Genomic DNA, 21,579 nt, shown 5'->3' on the forward strand with positions numbered 1-21,579 from the left:
TTGGGCTACTTGATAGCAGGCATCATCACCTTACTCTCTGCCATCCCCTTCTGGTTCCTACCACGCTCTTTGCACGGCCCAGACAAGCCTGAGCAAAGCGGTCTAATGAAAGACTGCGCCGCCAACCACAAGTATCCTGCCGAGGAGCGCATGAGTTTCATAGAGATGGCAAAAGGTAAGCTGGAATAAACATGTGCTTGACGCTGGCATATTCACAACAATAACAGAATACATGTTCGTTACTTCAAAATGTCATTTGTTAACAAAGAAAGTATTTTTCTATGAACCAAAGGACATACAGTTTTAGGGGCCACCTGTTTAAAACGGCCTCTTACAGTTTGTTTTTTACTTCTTTTGGAAACCACTAATATTACAGTTTGTGTCCCAGTCTCACCATGCGGGATTTTCTCCATTTCTTTTAGTTAAACTCATTGAATGATCCATCGAAGCAACCTAATACAAATTTAAAGGAGAAATGCAATTTTTGAGGATTTTTTTTTCCGATCATTTCCACCCTTATGTAAGACCAAAACACATGTTTCTTCTTTTTTTGTGCATTTTAACTCGTAAAAAAATGGTTAGTAAAAGTCAGCTAACAATGGAGCCAATGATAGTCGCTCTATTCCGCCTACAAAGCGCTCTATAAAACATCAAAAACTTCCATCATCATTTCATATTCAGGCTGTAAATATACATGTAATGTAATAACATTCATAACATGCAATATTAAAAAAAAGGTTAATAAAAGTGAGCTAACAATAGAGCCAATGATAAAAAACATCAAAAACCTCCATCGTCGTTTTAAATTCATGCTGTAAATATATATGTAATGTAGTAACATTATTAACATGTATATGTAAAAAAAAAAGGTTAGTAAAAGTCAGCTAACAATGGAGCCAATGATAGTCGCTCTATTCCGCCTACAAAGCGCTCTATAAAACATCAAAAACTTCCATCATCATTTTATATTCATGCTGTAAGTATACATGTAATGTAATAACATTCATAACATGCAATATAAAAAGAAAAGGTTAATAAAAGTGAGCTAACAATAGAGCCAATGATAGTCGCTCTATTCCACCTAACCTACAGAGCGCTCTAAAAAACATCAAAAACCTCCATCGTCATTTTAAATTCATGCTGTAAATATATATGTAATGTAGTAACATTATTAACATGTATATGTAAAAAAAAAAGGTTAGTAAAAGTCAGCTAACAATGGAGCCAATGATAGTCGCTCTATTCCGCCTACAAAGCGCTCTATAAAACATCAAAAACTTCCATCATCATTTTAGATTCATGCTGTAAGTATACATGTAATGTAATAACATTCATAACATGCAAAATATAAAAAAAAGGTTAGTAAAAGTCAGCTAACAATGGAGCCAATGATAGTCGCTCTATTCCACCTACAGAGCGCTCTAAAAAACATCAAAAACCTCCATCGTCGTCTAAAATTCATGCTGTAAGTATATATGTAATGTAGTAACATTATTAACATGTATATGTAAAAAAAAAAAGGTTAGTAAAAGTCAGCTAACAATGGAGCCAATAATAGTCGCTTTATTCTGCCTACAAAGCGCTCTACAAAACATCAAAAACTTCCATCATGTTATATTCATGCTGTAAGGAAACATGTAATGTAATAACATTCATAACATGCAAAATATAAAAAAAAAGGTTAGTAAAAGTGAGCTAACAATAGAGCCAATGATAGTCGGTCTATTCCACCTACAGAGCGCTCTAAAAAACCTCAAAAACCTCCGTCGTTTTAAATTCATGCTGTAAGTATACATGTAATGTAGTAACATTATTAACATGTATATGTAAAAAAAAAAAAAAAAAGTTAGTAAAAGTCAGCTAACAATGGAGCAAATGATAGTTGCTCTTTTCCGCACACAAAGCGTTCTAAAAAACATCAAAAACCTCCACCGTCATTTTATATTCATGCTGTAAGTATATATGTAATATAGTAACATTCAGAATAACATGTAATTTTTACATATTTTCAGCGTAATAATTTCCCATACGTTCGCTTTTCCCTGCTAATCATGACAGACTTCATAAGCGACAACAAAGATTACTTTGGGACAAATTATGATCCAGAAGCTGATATTTTTGAGCCTGAATGTAAGGAGGATGATCTACAAGTTTTACAAGCTGTGTGCTTAACACTAAGCATCATGTAGCAGTATTGCTAAGGGCTAAACAAGATATACAAACTATGAACATAATAACACCATCACTTACTGTACAATGTCTGCTCTCACTGGCATGCCGACTGATGGGATGTTTATATCTTCCCGTTTGGATAAAGAATTGATCATAATTCACTAAAAAGTAAAAAAACAAAACCAAATTAAAGCTGCAAGCGCCGATGGACGGGAACCGACTTTTGCTGGTGTTTCCTGCCTTTACCCATTCAACATATCTTTACCTGCACATTACCTACCTTCCCTGCATCCTGGGGTCACACTGGTGCTTTTTTCTGTCACCCATACATGTTGGTGCTTCCTGCCATCACCCAAACAACATATTTTTACCTGCACATTACCTACCTTTTCTGTATCCTGGTGTCAAACTAGTGCCTCCTTTCACCCAGTCAACATATCTTTACCTGCACTTTACCTACCTTCTCTGCATTGTGTGGTCACGCTGGTGCTTCCTGATTTTAAGCGGCCATCTTGAGACGGCAGCGGCTCTTTGAAGGCTCATAAAATAAAAACCGGAGCAGTTAGAAAAACTTTTTGCGCATCTTTTAATCAGAAGCGTTAATCTCTTTCCTGTGCGAGTTTGAAGCCAACACAACAAACGCGCTCAGAGGAGATAATGTTTGAAAAAAGGTGACAGGTTTTAACAAAGCTTTTGTTTTGAAGGGATAATTGCCAACTTCCTGTTGATTTTTGCTGAAGGGTGTCAATTAATGAAATATAGGTCTAAGCGAGACCTACATAGAGGTTTTTGTTTCATGTCTCTACGACATTCCTACCGAAAGTTACAAGCAGTTTTGTCTGTGTTTTCTTACCAAGAGCAATTTTGTCAGTGTTTTATTCCTAGGGGGGGCTACAGCGCAATTTTGAGTTTTGGGGTTTGCTTGTTTTCATTAGATCGCAATTTTTACCAGTCCTGATGTGTGTGTCGAGTTTGGTGAATTTTGAAGCATTTTAAGGGGGTCAAATTACAGCTCAAAGAGGCAAAAATGATATTTTTTAGGAAACCTTTGTTTTGAAGGAGTTTTTGCCAACTTACTGTTGATTTTTGCTGAAGGGTGTAAGTGTATGAAATGTAGGTCTAAGTCAGACCTACATAGAGGTTTTTGTTTCATGTCTCTACGACATTCCTATCGAAAGTTACATGCAGTTTTGTCTGTGTTTTCTTACCAAGAGCAATTTTGTCAGTGTTTTATTCCTAGGGGGCGCTAGAGCGCAATTTTGAGTTTTGGGGTTTGCTTTTTTTCATTATATCGCAATTTGCACCAGTCCTGATGTGTGTGTCCAGTTTGAGTTTTGAAGTACTTTAAGGGGGTCAAATTACAGCTCAAAGAGGCAAAAATGATATTTTTTAGGAAACCTTTGTTTTGAAGGGGTTTTTGCCAACTTCCTGTTGATTTTTGCTGAAGGATGTAAGTGTATGAAATGTAGGTCTAAGTCAGACCTACATAGAGGTTTTTGTTTCATGTCTCTACGACATTCCTAACGGAAGTTACAAGCAGTTTTGTCTTTTTTTTCCTAAGGGGCACCAGAGCGCAATTTTCAGTTTAGGGTTTTTTTTTTTTTTGAGATGGCAATTTTCGCCAGTCCTGATGTGTGTGTGTGTGTGAAATTTGGTGAGTTTTGAAGCATGTTAAGGGGGTCAAATTACAGATCAAAGAGGCGGCTGGATAATAATAATAAAACCTTAGAAAGACAATAGGGTCCCCTGTCCTAAAGGGACATTCGGTCCCTAAAAAACAGTTGTTGTCACACCTATGGATCTTGTTTTGTCATGTTATGTTTTTGTCTTTGGACTCTTGTTTCCCGTTTTACACTTCCTGGTTTTGTTTTTCCATAGTAACCCATTAGTTGCCACCTGGTCTCCAAGTCACGCACCTGTTCCTAATTATTCACAGTCACTATTTAAGTCAATTTCTTTCTGTCCATCAGTCTGGGAACATCCAACTTTCAATACCCACTGTTCTAACTTTCATTGCCTTACATACCTCATGCCATGCTTTTTGATTCATCCACGCCAAGTAAGGTTTTGTTTGTATTTATGTCTTTGATAGTATCTGTTGTTTGTTTGTAGATAGTATTGCCATTGTGCTGTTTTTGTTTTAAGTATAGTATAGATTTTTATCCGCCACAGAGCGCGTCCTTGGTTGCCTTTTTTTGTATTTTGAGTAATAATAATCAATCAATCAATCAATGTTTACTTATATAGCCCTAAATCACTAGTGTCTCAAAGGGCTGCACAAACCACTACGACATCCTCGGTAGGCCCACATAAGGGCAAGGAAAACTCACACCCAGTGGGACGTCGGTGACAATAATGACTATGAGAACCTTGGAGAGGAGGAAAGCAATGGATGTCGAGCGGGTCTAACATGATACTGTGAAAGTTCAATCCATAATGGATCCAACACAGTCGCGAGAGTCCAGTCCAAAGCGGATCCAACACAGCAGCGAGAGTCCCGTTCACAGCGGAGCCAGCAGGAAACCATCCCAAGCGGAGGCGGATCAGCAGCGCAGAGATGTCCCCAAGCCGATACACAGGCGAGCAGTACATGGCCACCGTATCGGACCGGACCCCCTCCACAAGGGAGAGTGGGACATAGGAGAAAAAGAAAGGAAACGGCAGATCAACTGGTCGAAAAAGGGAGTCTATTTAAAGGCTAGAGTATACAAATGAGTTTTAAGGTGAGACTTAAATGCTTCTACTGAGGTGGCATCTCGAACTGTTACCGGGAGGGCATTCCAGAGTACTGGAGCCCGAAATGAAAACGCTCTATAGCCCGCAGACTTTTTTTGGGCTTTGGGAATCACTAATAAGCCGGAGTCCTTTGAACGCAGATTTCTTGCCGGGACATATGGTACAATACAATCGGCAAGATAGACCGTGTAGTATTTTATACATAAGTAGTAAAACCTTAAAGTCACATCTTAAGTGCACAGGAAGCCAGTACAGGCGTAATGTGATCAAACTTTCTTGTTCTTGTCAAAAGTCTAGCAGCCGCATTTTGTACCAACTGTAATCTTTTAATGCTAGACATGGGGAGACCCGAAAATAATACGTTACAGTAGTCGAGGCGAGACGTAACAAACGCATGGATAATGATCTCAGCGTCTTTAGTGGACAGAATGGAGCGAATTTTAATTAAAACTATCTACCTGAATTCACGCCTGGCTTGTCCTGTAATCCCGCCGCGTCGAAGGAGCACACACACCATCCATGTCCAAGCCAAGTCATGACAGTTGTAAATCATCCATCCATCCATCATCTTCCGCTTATCCGAGGTCGGGTCGCGGGGGCAACAGCCTAAGCAGGGAAGCCCAGACTTCCCTCTCCCCAGCCACTTCGTCTAGCTCTTCCCGGGGGATCCCGAGGCGTTCCCAGGCCAGCCGGGAGACATAGTCTTCCCAACGTGTCCTGGGTCTTCCCCGTGGCCTCCTACCGGTTGGACGTGCCCTAAACACCTCCCTAGGGAGGCGTTCGGGTGGCATCCTGACCAGATGCCCGAACCACCTCATCTGGCTCCTCTCGATGTGGAGGAGCAGCGGCTTTACTTTGAGTTCCTCCCGGATGGCAGAGCTTCTCACCCTATCTCTAAGGGAGAGACCTGGAAACTCATTTGGGCCGCTTGTACCCGTGATCTTATCCTTTCAGTCATGACCCAAAGCTCATGACCATAGGTGAGGATGGGAACGTAGATCGACCGGTAAATTGAGAGCTTTGCCTGCCGGCTCAGCTCCTTCTTCACCACAACGGATCGGTACAACGTCCGCATTACTGAAGACGCCGCACCGATCCGCCTGTCGATCTCACGATCCACTCTTCCCTCACTCGTGAACAAGACTCCTAGGTACTTGAACTCCTCCACTTGGGGCAGGGTCTCCTCCCCAACCCGGAGATGGCACTCCACCCTTTTCCGGGCGAGAACCATGGACTCGGACTTGGAGGTGCTGATTCTCATTCCGGTCGCTTCACACTCGGCTGCGAACCGATCCAGCGAGAGCTGAAGATCCCGGTCAGATGAAGCCATCAGGACCACATCATCTGCAAAAAGCAGAGACCTAATCCTGCGGTCACCAAACCGGAACCCCTCAACGCCTTGACTGCGCCTAGAAATTCTGTCCATAAAAGTTATGAACAGAATCGGTGACAAAGGACAGCCTTGGCGGAGTCCAACCCTCACTGGAAATGTGTTCGACTTATGCGGACCAAGCTCTGGCACTGATCATACAGGGAGCGGACCGCCACAATAAGACAGTCCGATACCCCATACTCTCTGAACACTCCCCACAGGACTTCCCGAGGGACACGGTCGAATGCCTTCTCCAAGTCCACAAAGCACATGTAGACTGGTTGGGCAAACTCCCATGCACCCTCAAGAACCCTGCCGAGAGTATAGAGCTGGTCCACAGATCCACGACCAGGACGAAAACCACACTGTTCCTCCTGAATCCGAGGTTCGACTATCCGCCGTAGCCTCCTCTCCTACTTGAGAGTGCCAAAATACACCTGATTTGATTTACAACTGGAGGCTACGCCGGATAGTTGTAAATCAAATCAGGTGTATTTTGGCACTCTCAAGTAGGCAGACTGTGTCACTCATCACTAAAAACTCACCTTAAAACTCATCTGTATACTCTAGCCTTTAAATAGACCTCCTTTTTAGACCAGTTGATCTGCCGCTTCTTTTCTTTCTCCTATGTCCCCCCCTCCCTTGTGGAGGGGGTCCGGTCCGATGACCATGGATGAAGTACTGGCTGTCCAGAGTCGAGACCCAGCATGGACCGCTCGTCGGGACCCAGGATGGACCGCTCGCCTGTATCGGTTGGGGACATCTCTACGCTGCTGATCCGCTTGAGATGGTTTCCTGTGGACGGGACTCTCGCTGCTGTCTTGGATCCGCTTTGAACTGAACACTCGCGGCTGTGTTGGAGCCACTATGGATTGAACTTTCACAGTATCATGTTAGACCCGCTCGACATCCATTGCTTTCGGTCCCCTAGAGGGGGGGGGGTTGCCCACATCTGAGGTCCTCTCCAAGGTTTCTCATCGTCAGCATTGTCACTGGCGTCCCACTGGGTGTGAATTCTCCCTGCCCACTGGGTGTGAGTTTTCCTTGCCCTTTTGTGGGTTCTTCCGAGGATGTTGTAGTCGTAATGATTTGTGCAGTCCTTTGAGACATTTGTAATTTGGGGCTACATAAATAAACATTGATTGATTGATTGATTGATCACTATCACTATCATAATATTGACTACTTTCTGAAGAAAAGTTCTGGTAAGATTCATGTAATATTGTTGCGTATCGGTCAGTTTGCAAACAAAACTCCCATATTATTGATGTAGGGGAAAAAGTCCACATACACTTTGCAGGAGTGACTAACTGTGGGACGGATTGGACTTTGCAGACTTTGTTCCGACGGTGCGGACTCTGCTGGGCCATCCCGTGTACCTGATCTACTTGTGCGTGACCATCATCCAGCTCAACTCCCTCATCGGCATGGTGACCTACAAGCCGAAGTACATCGAGCAGCACTTCCGGCAGTCTGCGTCCAAGGCCAACTTTCTCATGGGTGTGAACCGTAGATGTGTTAGACCAGGGGTGCCCACACTTTTTCTGCAGGCCAGCTACTTTTCAATTGACCAACTCGAGGGGATCTACCTCATTTATATATTTATCATTTATATTTATTTATTTATGAAAGAGACATTTTTGTAAACAAGTTAAATGTGTTTAATGATAATACAAGCATGTGTAACACATATAGATGTCTTTCTTTCACAAAGACAAGAATATAAGTTGGTGTATTACCTGATTCTGATGACTCGCATTGATTGGAATCAGACAGTAATGATGATAACACCCACATTTTCAAATGGAGGAGGAAAAAAAGTTGTCCTTTCTGTACAATACCACATGAAAGTGGTTGGTTTTTGGCATCTAATTCATCCAGCTTCCATACACTTTACAAGAAAAACATCGGCGGCAAATTCCGTAGCTTGCTTGATTGACATTCACGGCACCCGAGGGTCTTGTGAGATGACGCCAGTTCATTATTATGAAAAAATGACAGAGAGGAAGGCGAGAAACACTTTTTATTTCAACAGACTTTCGCGCCGTCCCTTCCGTCAAAACTCTAAAGGCCGACTGCACGTTTCCTATCTTCACAATAAAAGCCCTGCTTCATGCTGCCTGCGCTAACAAAATAAGAGTCTGGGAAAGCTGGCGTGCACAAGTGATGTGCACGCCAGCTTTTTATCTCACAATTAACATTTTATCTCATAATTTATATTTTTTTATCTCATAACATTTTATCTAAAAATTTACAACTTTTGCTTAATGATTATGACATTTTATCTCATAATTGAAACATTGTATCTCATAAACATTTTATCTGATAATTTAAACATTTTATCTCATAATTAACATATGATCTCATTATTTCTATCTCATAATTAACATCTTATCTATTATTTTTAGCTTTTATTTCATGATTATGACATTTTATCTCGTAATTGAAGCGTTTTATCTCATAAATAACATCTTATCTCATTTAAACGTTTTATCTCAAAATTAAGATTTTATCTCATAATTTAAACATTTTATCTCGTAATTAACATTTTATTTCATAATTTGCCATCTTTGCTTCATGATTATAACATTTTTTGTCGTCAACACTTTTTATCTCATGAATCCAACATTTTATCTCATAATTTATACTTTTTATCTCACAAGTAAAATCTTATCTCATAATTTATATTTTTTTATCTCATAACATTTTATCTAATAATTTATAACTTTTGCTTAATGATTATGACATTTTATGTTATAATTGAAACATTGTATCTTATAAACATTTTATCTGAGAATTTAAACATTTTATCTCATAATTAACATATGATCTCATAATTTTTATCTCACAATTAACATTTTATCCATTTTTAACTTATTTCATGATCATGACATTTTATCTCATAATTTAAACGTTTCCCTTCCGTCAAAACTCTAAAGGCCGACTGCACGTTTCCTATCTTCACAATAAAAGCCCTGCTTCATGCTGCCTGCGCTTACAAAATAAGAGTCTGGGAAAGCTGGCGTGCACAAGTGATGTGCACGCCAGCTTTTTATCTCACAATTAACATTTTATCTCATAATTTATATTTTTTTATCTCATAACATTTTATCTAAAAATTTACAACTTTTGCTTAATGATTATGACATTTTATCTCATAATTGAAACATTGTATCTCATAAACATTTTATCTGATAATTTAAACATTTTATCTCATAATTAACATATGATCTCATAATTTTTATCTCATAATTAACATCTTATCTATTATTTTTAACTTTTATTTCATGATTATGACATTTTATCTCATAATTGAAGCGTTTTATCTCATAAATAACATTTTATCTCATTTAAACGTTTTATCTCAAAATTAAGATTTTATCTCATAATTTAAACATTTTATCTCGTAACTGACATTTTATTTCATAATTTGCCATCTTTGCTTCATGATTATAACATTTTTTGTCGTTAACACTTTTTATCTCATGAATCCAACATTTTATCTCATAATTTATATTTTTTTATCACATAACATTTTATCTAATAATTTATAACTTTTGCTTAATGATTATGACATTTTATGTTATAATTGAAACATTGTATCTTATAAACATTTTATCTGATAATTTAAACATTTTATCTCATAATTAACATATGATCTCATAATTTTTACCTCACAATTAACATTTTATCCATTTTTAACTTATTTCATGATTATGACATTTTATCTCATAATTTAAACGTTTCCCTTCCGTCAAAACTCTAAAGGCCGCCTGCACGTTTCCTATCTTCACAATAAAAGCCCTGCTTCATGCTGCCTGCGCTAACAAAATAAGAGTCTCGGAAAGCTGGCGTGCACAAGTGATGTGCACGCCAGCTTTTTATCTCACAATTAACATTTTATCTCATAATTTATATTTTTTTATCTCATAACATTTTATCTAAAAATTTACAACTTTTGCTTAATGATTATGACATTTTATCTCATAATTGAAACATTGTATCTTATAAACATTTTATCTGATAATTTAAACATTTTATCTCATAATTAACATATGATCTCATAATTTTTATCTCACAATTAACATTTTATCCATTTTTAACTTATTTCATGATTATGACATTTTATCTCATAATTTAAACGTTTCCCTTCCGTCAAAACTCTAAAGGCCGACTGCACGTTTCCTATCTTCACAATAAAAGCCCTGCTTCATGCTGCCTGCGCTAACAAAATAAGAGTCTCGGAAAGCTGGCGTGCACAAGTGATGTGCACGCCAGCTTTCTGAGGGATCGCTTGTGCACGCCAGTTTTCCGAGACTCTGTATTTAGTTAGCGCAGGCAGCATGAAGCAGGGCTTTTATTGTGAAGATAGGAAATGTGCAGTCGGCCTTTAGAGTTTTGACGGAAGTGAGTCTGTTGAAATAAAAAGTGTTTCTCGCCTTCCTCTCGGTCATATTTTCATAATAATGATCTTGCAGCAGCCAGCGTCATCTCACAAGACCCTCCGGTACCGTGAATGTCATTTAAGTGACGTCTTGGTGAAGATTGATGATCACTCATTTTTAGGTCTATTTTTTTTAAAAGCCTGGCTGGAGATCGACTGACACACCCCCCGCGGTCGACTGGTAGCTCGCGATCGACGTGATGGGCACCCCTGTGTTTGAGGGAACCGGGAAATGCCCGGTGGGATGCATGGTGGTGCTCTGCCATGAACACCCCCCCCCCCCCCCCCCCCTGCCTTTTGTCCTCTCACACCTCAGGCGTGATCAACATTCCGGCCGTCGCTTTCGGGATCTTCTCCGGCGGCCTCCTGATGAAGAAGATGAAGCTGAACATCATGGGAGCGGCCAAGTTTGCCTTCGTCACGTCTCTGATTGGTTACATCCTGTCCTTGTTCTTCTTCGCCATGAGCTGCGAGAACGCCAAGATGGCCGGCGTGACGCTCCCATACAGCAGGTGGGCTTCAAAAAATGGTCATGATGTTAATTATGTCCCGATACGACACGTCCGATATGATACCAATCTTTGAGCTTTCAGTATTGACCGATACTGATCCCATACGATATCACCTACTTTTATTATTGTGTCTTTTTTATTCAGAGATGTCCCGATACTAATTTTGGAGTCTCATAATTCTAAGACTTTTTCAAATGTTTGACATTTTATCTTATTTACAATTTAATCTCCTAATTAACATTGTTTCTCATAATTTATACTTTTTATCTCATTAACATTTTATTTCATAATTTGCCATCTTTCCTTCATGATTATAAAATGTTTTGTCGTTAACACTTTTTATCTCATGAATCCAACATTTTATCTTATAATTTATACTTTTTATCTCGCAATTAACATTTTATCTCATAATTTATATTTTTTTTTTATCTCATAACATTTTATCTAAAAATTTACAACTTTTGCTTAATGATTATGACATTTTATCTCATAATTGAAACATTGTATCTCATAAACATTTTATCTCATAATTTAAACATTTTATCTCATAAAAATATTATTTATAATTAACATTTTATCTATTTTTAACTTATTTCATGATTATGACATTTTATCTCATAATGTAAACGTTTTATCTCAAAATTAACATTCCATCTCATAATTAAGATTTTATCCCATAATTAACATTTTATTTCTTAATTTAAACATTTTTTTTTCATGATTATAAAATGTTTTGTCGTTAACACTTTTTATCTCATGAATCCAACATTTTATCTTATATTTTATACTTTTTATCTCACAATTAACATTTTATCTCATAATTTATATATATTTTTTATCTCATAACATTTTATCTAATTTTATAACTTTTGCTTAATGATTATGACATTTTATTTCATAATTGAAACATTGTATCTTATAAACATTTTATCTGATAATTTAAACATTTTATCTCATAATTAACATATGATCTCATAATTTTTATCTTATAATTAACAGATTATCTATTTTTAACTTTTATTTCATCATTATGACATTTTATCTCATAATTGAAGTGTTTTTTCTCATAATTAACTTTTTATCTATTATTTTTAACTTTTATTTCATGATTATGACATTTTATCTCATAATTTAAACGTTTTATCTCAAAATTAACATTCCATCTTTGCTTCATGATTATAAAATTTTTTGTCGTTAACTCTTTTTATCTCATGAATCCAACATTTTATCTCATAATTTATACTTTTTATCTCACAATTAACATTTTATCTCATAATTTATATTTTTTTATCTCATAACATTTTATCTAATAATGTATAACTTTTGCTTAATGATTATGACATTTTATCTCATAATTGAAACATTGTATCTTATAAACATTTTATCTGATAATTTAAACATTTTATCTCATAAAAATATTATCTCATAATTAACATTTTATCTATTTTTAAATTATTTCATGATTATGACATTGTATCTCATAATTGAAGCGTTTCATCTCATAAATAACATTTTATCTCATTTAAACGTTTTATTTCAAAATTAACATTCCATCTCATAATTAAGATTTTATCTTATAATTAACATTTTATCTCTTAATTTAAACATTTTATCTCGTAATTAACATTTTATCGCATAATTAACATTTTATTTAATAATTTGCCATCTTTGCTTCATGATTATAAAAATGTTTTGTCGTTAACACTTTTTATCTCATGAATCCAACATTTTATCTCATAATTTATACTTTTTATCTCACAATTAACATTTTATTTCATAATTTATATTTTTTTAACTCATAACATTTTATCTAATAATTTACAACTTTTGCTTAATGATTATGACATTTTATCTCATAATTGAAACATTGTATCTTATAAACATTTTATCTAATAATTTAAACATTTTATATCATAAAAATATTATCTCGTAATTAACATTTTATCTATTTTTAACTTATTTCATGATTATGACATTTTATCTCATAATTGAAGCGTTTCATCTCATAAATAACATTTTATCTCATTTAAACGTTTTATTTCAAAATTAACATTCCATCTCATAATTAAGATTTTATCTTATAATTAACATTTTATCTCTTAATTTAAACATTTTATCTCGTAATTAACATTTTATCTCATAATTAAGATTTTATTTCATAATTTGCCATCTTTGCTTCATGATTATAAAAAAAAATTCATTAACACTTCTTATCTCATGAATCCAACATTTTATCTCATAATTTATACTTTTTATCTCACAATTAACATTTTATCTCATAATTTATATTTTTTTATCTCATAACATTTTATCTAATAATTTACAACTTTTGCTTAATGATTATGACATTTTATCTTATAATTGAAACATTGTATCTTATAAACATTTTATCTGATAATTTAAACATTTTATCTCATAATTAACATATGATCTCATAATTTTTATCTTATAATTAACAGATTATCTATTTTTAACTTTTATTTCATCATTATGACATTTTATCTCATAATTGAAGTGTTTTTTCTCATAATTAACATTTTATCTATTATTTTTAACTTTTAATTCATGATTATGACATTTTAGCTCATAATTGAAGCGTTTTATCTCATAAATAACATTTTATCTCATAATTTAAACGTTTTATCTCAAAATTAACATTCCATCTTTGCTTCATGATTATAACATATTTTGTCGTTAACTCTTTTTATCTCATGAATCCAACTTTTTATCTCACAATTAACATTTTATCTCATAATTTATATATTTTTGATCTCATAACATTTTATCTAATAATGTATAACTTTTGCTTAATGATTATGACATTTTATCTCATAATTGAAACATTGTATCTCATAAACATTTTATCTGATAATTAAACATTTTATCTCATAATTAACATATGATCTCATAATTTTTATCTCATAATTAACATTTTATCTATTTTTAACTTATTTCATGATTATGACATTTTATCTCATAATTGAAGCGTTTTATCTCATAAATAACATTTTATCTCATAATTTAAACGTTTTATCTCAAAATTAACATTCCATCTCATAATTAAGATTTTATCTCATAATTAACATTTTATCTCATAATTAACATTTTATCTCATAATTTAAACATTTTATCTCATTAACATTTTATTTCATAATTTGCCATCTTTGCTTCATGATTATAACATTTTTTGTCGTTAACTCTTTTATCTCTTGAATCCAACATTTTATCTCATAATTTATACTTTTTATCTCACAATTAACATTTTATCTCATAATTTATATATTTTTTGATCTCATAACATTTTATTTAATAATGTACAACTTTTGCTTAATGATTATGACATTTTATCTCATAATTGAAACATTGTATCTCATAAACATTTTATCTCATAATTTAAACATTTTATCTCATAATTAACATATGATCTCATAATTTTTATCTCACAATTAACATTTTATCTATTATTTTTAACTTTTATTCATGATTATGACATTTTATCTCATAGTTGAAGCGTTTTATCTCATAAATAACATTTTATCTCATTTAAACGTTTTATCTCTAAATCAACATTCCATCTCATAATTAAGATTTTATCTCATAATTAACATTTTATCTCATAATTTAAACATTTTATCTCGTAATTAACATTTTATCTCATAATTAACATTTTATTTCATAATTTGCCATCTTTGCTTCATGATTATAAAATGTTTTGTCGTCAACACTTTTTATCTCATGAATCCAACATTTTATCTCATGATTTATATTTTTTTTATCTCATAACATTTTATCTAAAAATGTACAACTTTTGCTTAATGATTATGACATTTTATCTCATAATTGAAACATTGTATCTCATAAACATATGATCTCATAATTTTTATCTCATAATTAACATTTTATCTATTTTTAACTTATTTCATGATTATGACATTTTATCTCATAATTGAAACGTTTTATCTCATAAATAATATTTTATCTCATTTAAACGTTTTATCTCAAAATTAACATTCCATCTCATAATTAAGATTTTATCTTATAATCAACGTTTTATCTCATATTTTAAACATTTTATCTCGTAATTAACATTTTATCTCATAACATTTTATCTGATAATTTAAACATTTTATCTCATAATTAACATATGATCTCATAATTTTTATCTCATAATTAACATTTTATCTATTATTTTTAACTTTATTTCATGATTGACATTTTATCTCATAATTGAAGCGTTTTATCTCATAAATGACATTTTATCTCATAATTTAAACGTTTTATCTCAAAATCAACATTCCATCTCATAATTAAGATTTTATCTCATAATTTAAACGTTTTATCTCGTAATTAATATTTTATCTCATAAATAACATTTTATCTGATAATTTAAACATGTTATCTCATAATTAACATATGATCTCATAATTAACATTTTATCTATTATTTTTTAACTTATTTCATGATTATGACATTTTATCTCATAATTTAAACGTTTCATCTCAAAATTAACATTGCATCTCATAATTAGGATTTTATCTCATAATTAACATTTTATCTCATAATTAACATTTTATCTCATTAACATTTTTTTCATAATTAAGTTTTATCTCATAATTAACATTTTATCTCATTGACATTTTTTTCATAATTAAGTTTTATCTCATAATTTAAACATTTTATCTCATAATTTAAACATTTTATCTCGTAATTAACATTTTATCTCATAATGTAAACATTATATTTCATTGTAACAATGTAGTTCTGACTTGGTAGGATATGAACAGCGAGCAGAGAACATAGTGAGCTCGGAAAGCATAAGAACAAGTATAAACATTTGAATATTTATTTATTATTGATTATTTATTGTACGTCTCCTCTTTTATTTGGACTTTCCCTTAATACATGGCAACAGCTGTTTCTAAGGGACAGGGGTCAAAAACAGCCATTGCCTTTGGTTACAGAACAGTTCAAAGAAAAGGTCGTAAAACAGTTCAAAGAAGAGGTCGCCTGGAGGGCTTTGTAGATCTCGGGTCAAGAAAATATCTTTCTGTTGCTTACAATACATCAAAGACACAGAACACCATGTTGCTTCCCATCCTACACAGTGGAGTTTTACAAGCCTTCTGCTCGGTAGGATCAAAGACAGCTTTTGTCTTCTCGCCGGGAACTCATGGCAACACAGTTTAGTGATAACTTTGATAGAAATATTCTAACAGTCGTCTGTTATTTTTCCCGCCGACTTTGGTCCAATTGCAACTGTGAAGATTGGCAGGTGTGTTCTTCTGTATGAATGATAAATACAGCAGAAAGTATTGAGTACGTTTACGATGTCTTCCTCGCAGCGTGGAGGAGACATCTAAGGACAAAGAGTCGCTGTTGAACGCCTGCAACGCCAAATGTTTTTGTGCGGACAACAACTGGGAGCCCGTGTGCGGCGGCGATGACGTCACCTACGTCTCTCCCTGCCATGCGGGGTGCAGCCAGTCGACGGGCTCGGGCAAGGACGCCGTAAGTCACGTGACACCCGTACCAATAACGTTAGTTCTTAAAACTGTACGTATAAAAATTACACGGGACAAACCATGATTTTAGGTTCAAATTAATCCAATTAGCTCAACTACTAGCGTAAAACATTAGCATGTTAACATTAGCGTTATGACGTAAGCAAATATAGCAAACTTCTAAGATAGCGTTAAGTATCGAAAGCCATGATTTTAGGTTCAAATTACTCAAACTTAACTACTAGCATAAAACATTAGCATGCTATCGTTAGCGTTATGACGTAAGCAAATATAGCGAACTTCTAAGATAGTGCTAAGTATCGAAAGCCATGATTTTACGTTCAAATTAATCAAATTAGCTCAACTACTAGCATAAAATATTAGCATACTAACGTTAGCGTTATGACGTAAGTAAACATAGTGAACGTCTAATTTAGCTCCAAGTATCGAAAGCCATGATTTTAGGTTCAAATTACTCAACTACTAGCATAAAACTTTAGCATGCTAAAGTTAGCGTTATGACGTAAGCAAATATAGCGAACTTCTAAGATAGCTCTAAGTATCGAAAGCCATGATTTCAGGTTGAAATTACTCAAATTCTCGCATAAAACATTAGCGTGCTAACCTTAGCGTTATGACGTAAGCAACTATAGCAAACTTCTGAGATAGCGACAAGTATCGAAAGCCATGATTTTAGGTTCAAGTTAATCAAATTAGCTCAACTACTAGCATAAAATATTAGCATACTAACGTTAGCGTTATGACGTAAGTAAACATAGTGAACGTATAATATAGCGCCAAGTATCGAAAGCCATGATTTTAGGTTCAAATTACTCAAATTAACTCAACTACTAGCATAAAACATTAGCATGCTAAAGTTAGCGTTATGACGTAAGCAAATATAGCAAACTTCTAAGATAGCGCTAAGTATCGAAAGCCATGATTTTAGGTTGAAATTACTCAAATTAACTCAACTACTAGCATAAAACATTAGCATGCTATCGTTAGCGTTATGACATAAGCAAATATAGCGAACTTCTGAGATAGCGCTAAGTATCGAAAGCCATGATTTTAGGTTCAAATTAATCAAATCCGCTCAACTAGTAGCATAAAATATTAGCATACTAACGTTAGCGTTATGACGTAAGTAAACATAGTGAACGTCTAATATAGCGCCAAGTATCGAAAGCCATGATTTTAGGTTCAAATGAATCAAATTAGCTCAACTGCTAGCATAAAACATTAGCCTGTTAACATTAGCGTTATGACGTAAGCAAATATAGAAAACTTCTAAGATAGCGTTAAGTATCGAAAGCCATGATTTTTGGTTCAAATTAACTCAACTACTAACATAAAACATTAGCATGCTAACGTTAGCATTATGACGTAAGCAAATATAGTGAACGTCTAAGATAGCGCCAAGTATCAAAAGCCATGATTTTAGGTTGAAATTCCTCAAATTAACTCAACTACTAGCATAAAACATTAGCATGCTATCGTTAGCGTTATGACGTAAGCAAATATAGCGAACTTCTGAGATAGCGCTAAGTATCGAAAGCCATGATTTTAGATTCAAATTAATCAAATTAGCTCAACTAGTAGCATAAAATATTAGCATACTAACGTTAGCGTTATGACGTAAGTAAACATAGTGAACGTTTAATATAGGGCCAAGTATCGAAAGCCATGATTTTAGGTTCAAAATAATCAAATTAGCTCAATTGCTAGCATAAAATATTAGCATGCTAACATTAGCGTTATGACGTGAGCAAATATAGCGAACTTCTAAGGTAGCGCTAAGTATCGAAAGCCATGATTTTACGTTCAAATTATTCAAACCAGCTCAACTACTAGCATAAAACATTAGCATGTTAACGTTAGCGTTATGACGTAAGCAAATATACCGAACTTTTAAGATAATTTTAAAATGCTGCCAAGTATTGATGTTTAGGTTTAAACAAATAAAATGAGCTAAAATGCAGGCGTAAAATATTAGCATGCTAATGTTAGCATGAAAAGGTAGTGAACTTCTAAGATGGCGCTAAGTATCTAAAGCCATGATCTTGAGGTTGAAATTAATTATTTTAGGGTAAATACTAGCTTAAAATATCAGTGTACTAACGTTACGTACTTTTAAGGTGGTACCAAGTATCAAACGACATTTAAACAAATAAAATGAGTAAATATGCTAGCACAAAACTTTAGCATGTTAATGTTGGCATAACATAGGAAAAGTTAGCATACTTTTAAGATGGCGCCAAGTATAAAAATCCAATCAAAATTAATAAGATGCATTAAAACGCCAACATAAAACCATTGCAAGCTAATTGAGGATGAGTTAGCATACTTAGCACGATGGCATAGGAAAATGTAGCATACGTCTAAGATGGCGCCGAGTATCAAAGTTTTGAAGATAGCTAAAATAATGGCTTAAAACATTAGCATGCTAACATTAGCATGTTAGCATAAGAATATGTAGCATACGTCTAAGATGGCGTCAAGTATCAAAGTTTAAACGATAGCTAAAATACTGGCGTAAAACATTAGCATGCTAACATTAGCATGATGGCTTTGGAAAATGTAGCATACTTCTAAAATGGTGTCAAGTATTAAAGTTTGAACGATAGTTAAAATACTGGCTTAAAACAGCATGCTAATGCTAGCATGATGGCATTTGAAAATGTAGCATATGTCTAAGATGGCGTCAAGTATCAAAGTTTAAACGATAGCTAAAATACTGGCATAAAACATTAGCATGCTAACATTAGCATGATGGCTTTGGAAAATGTAGCATACTTCTAAAATGGTGTCAAGTATTAAAGTTTGAACGATAGTTAAAATACTGGCTTAAAACAGCATGCTAATGGTAGCACGATGGCATTGGAAAATGTAGCATACGTCTAAGATGGCGTCAAGTATCAAAGTTTAAACGATAGCTAAAATACTGGCGTAAAACATTAGCATGCTAACGCTAGCATGATGGCATTGGAAAATGTAGCATACGTCAAAGATGGCGTCACTAATTAAAGTTTAAACGATAGAAAAAAAAATACTGGCTTAAAACATTAGCATGCTAACGCTAGCATGATGGCATTGGAAAATGTAGCATACATCTAAGATGGCGTCAAGTATCAAAGTTTAAACGGTAGCTAAAATGCTGGCTTAAAACATTAGCATGCTAACGTTAGCATGATGGCATTGGAAAATGTAGCATACGTCTAAGATAGCGTCATGTATCGAAAGCAATGTTCAGGTTTGTATGAATAAAACGAGCAAATATGTTAGCATAAAACTTTAGCATGCTAATAATAGCATGACAACATAGGAAAAGTATTTACCGGCATGATTTTTTGGTTCATAAGACTAAGACTTGCTAAAAGGTTAGCATTAAAATGTTAGTATTTTATCATGGCAAGAGTTAGCATATTTTTGCACAAATGTTAGCTTTAAAGGATTCCAACATGTTGTCCAGGTGTTCTCCAACTGCAGCTGCATCGGCGCGGCTGGCAACTTCACGGCCATCAGAGGTCAGTGCGCCGACAAGGAGGACTGTGACAGGATGTTCCCGTACTTCTTAGCGCTGTCCGTCATCACGTCCTTCATCATCTCCCTGGGAGGCACGCCAGGCTACATGCTGCTCATCAGGTATCACAAACCAGGATTTTTCACTTCAAACATACAAAATTAGCAAAAAAAAACTAGCATAAAATATTGGCATGCTAACGCACGTTGACTGTTGCCTTACTTGCATAACAGCGCCGAGAATCACAAACCATGATTTTTCAGATTAAATAAACAAATTTAGCACAAAAAAGATCTAGCATAAAATTTTAGCATGCTAACGCACATTGACTTTTACCTTACTTGACAGCACCAAGTATCACAAACCATGATTTTTCACTTCAAACCTACAAAATTACCCAAAAAAAAGCTAGCATAAAATATTGGCATGCTAACGCACGTTGACTGTTACCTTACTTGCATGACAGCACCGAGAATCACAAACCATGATTTTTCAGTTTAAATAAACAAAATTAGCACAAAAAAATCTAGCATAAAATTTTAGCATGCTAACGTACATTGACTATTACCTTACTTGACAGCACCAAGTATCACCATGATTTTTCACTTCAAACATTCAAAATTACCCCCAAAAAAGCTAGCATAAAATATTTGCATGCTAACGCAATTTGACTTTTACCTTACTTGCATGACAGCACCGAGAATCACAAACCATGATTTTTCAGTTTAAATAAACAAAATTTGCACAAAAAAAAATCTAACATAAATTTTAGCATGCTAACGCACATTGACTTTTACTTTACTTGCCAGCACCAACTATCATTAACAATGATTTTTCACTTCAAACATACAAAATTACCAAAAAAAAAAGCTAGCATAAAATATTGGCATGTTAACGCACGTTGACTATTACCTTACTTGCATGACAGCACCGGAAATCCCAAACCATGATTTTCCAATTTAAATAAACAAAATTAGCACAAAAAAAAATCTAGCATAAAATTTTAGCATGCTAACATACATTGACTATTACCTTACTTGACAGCACCAAGTATCACAAACCATGATTTTTCAGTTCAAACATTTGCACACAAAAAAAAGCTAGCATAAAATATTGGGATGCTAACGCACGTTGACTATTACCTTACTTGCATGACAGCACCGAAAATCACAAAACATGACTTTTCAGTTTACATAAACAAAATTAGCAGAAAAAAAAATCTGGCATAAAATATTGGCATGCTAACACACGTTGACTATTACCTTACTTGCATGACAGCACCGAAAATCACAAACCATGATTTTTCAGTTTACATAAAC

The 21,579-nt window shown here is 34.3% G+C and overlaps 1 protein-coding gene across 1 annotated transcript in view; it reads left to right on the top strand.

Moving 5' to 3' along the window:
* slco1c1 (solute carrier organic anion transporter family, member 1C1) overlaps positions 1 to 21,579 on the top strand; it is an 84,244-nt gene that overhangs the window by 45,649 nt on the left and 17,016 nt on the right. The window contains exons 8-12 of the mRNA XM_061919216.1: positions 1 to 175; positions 7,616 to 7,780; positions 11,041 to 11,236; positions 16,579 to 16,744; positions 20,210 to 20,382. The exon at positions 1 to 175 is cut by the window's left edge and continues 50 nt beyond it. Coding sequence (XP_061775200.1) covers positions 1 to 175; positions 7,616 to 7,780; positions 11,041 to 11,236; positions 16,579 to 16,744; positions 20,210 to 20,382 — 875 coding nt within the window. The remainder of the gene's footprint in view (positions 176 to 7,615; positions 7,781 to 11,040; positions 11,237 to 16,578; positions 16,745 to 20,209; positions 20,383 to 21,579) is intronic.

This window comes from Nerophis ophidion, linkage group LG13 (assembly GCF_033978795.1).
Source record: "Nerophis ophidion isolate RoL-2023_Sa linkage group LG13, RoL_Noph_v1.0, whole genome shotgun sequence".
NCBI classification, from domain to species: Eukaryota; Metazoa; Chordata; class Actinopteri; order Syngnathiformes; family Syngnathidae; genus Nerophis; species Nerophis ophidion.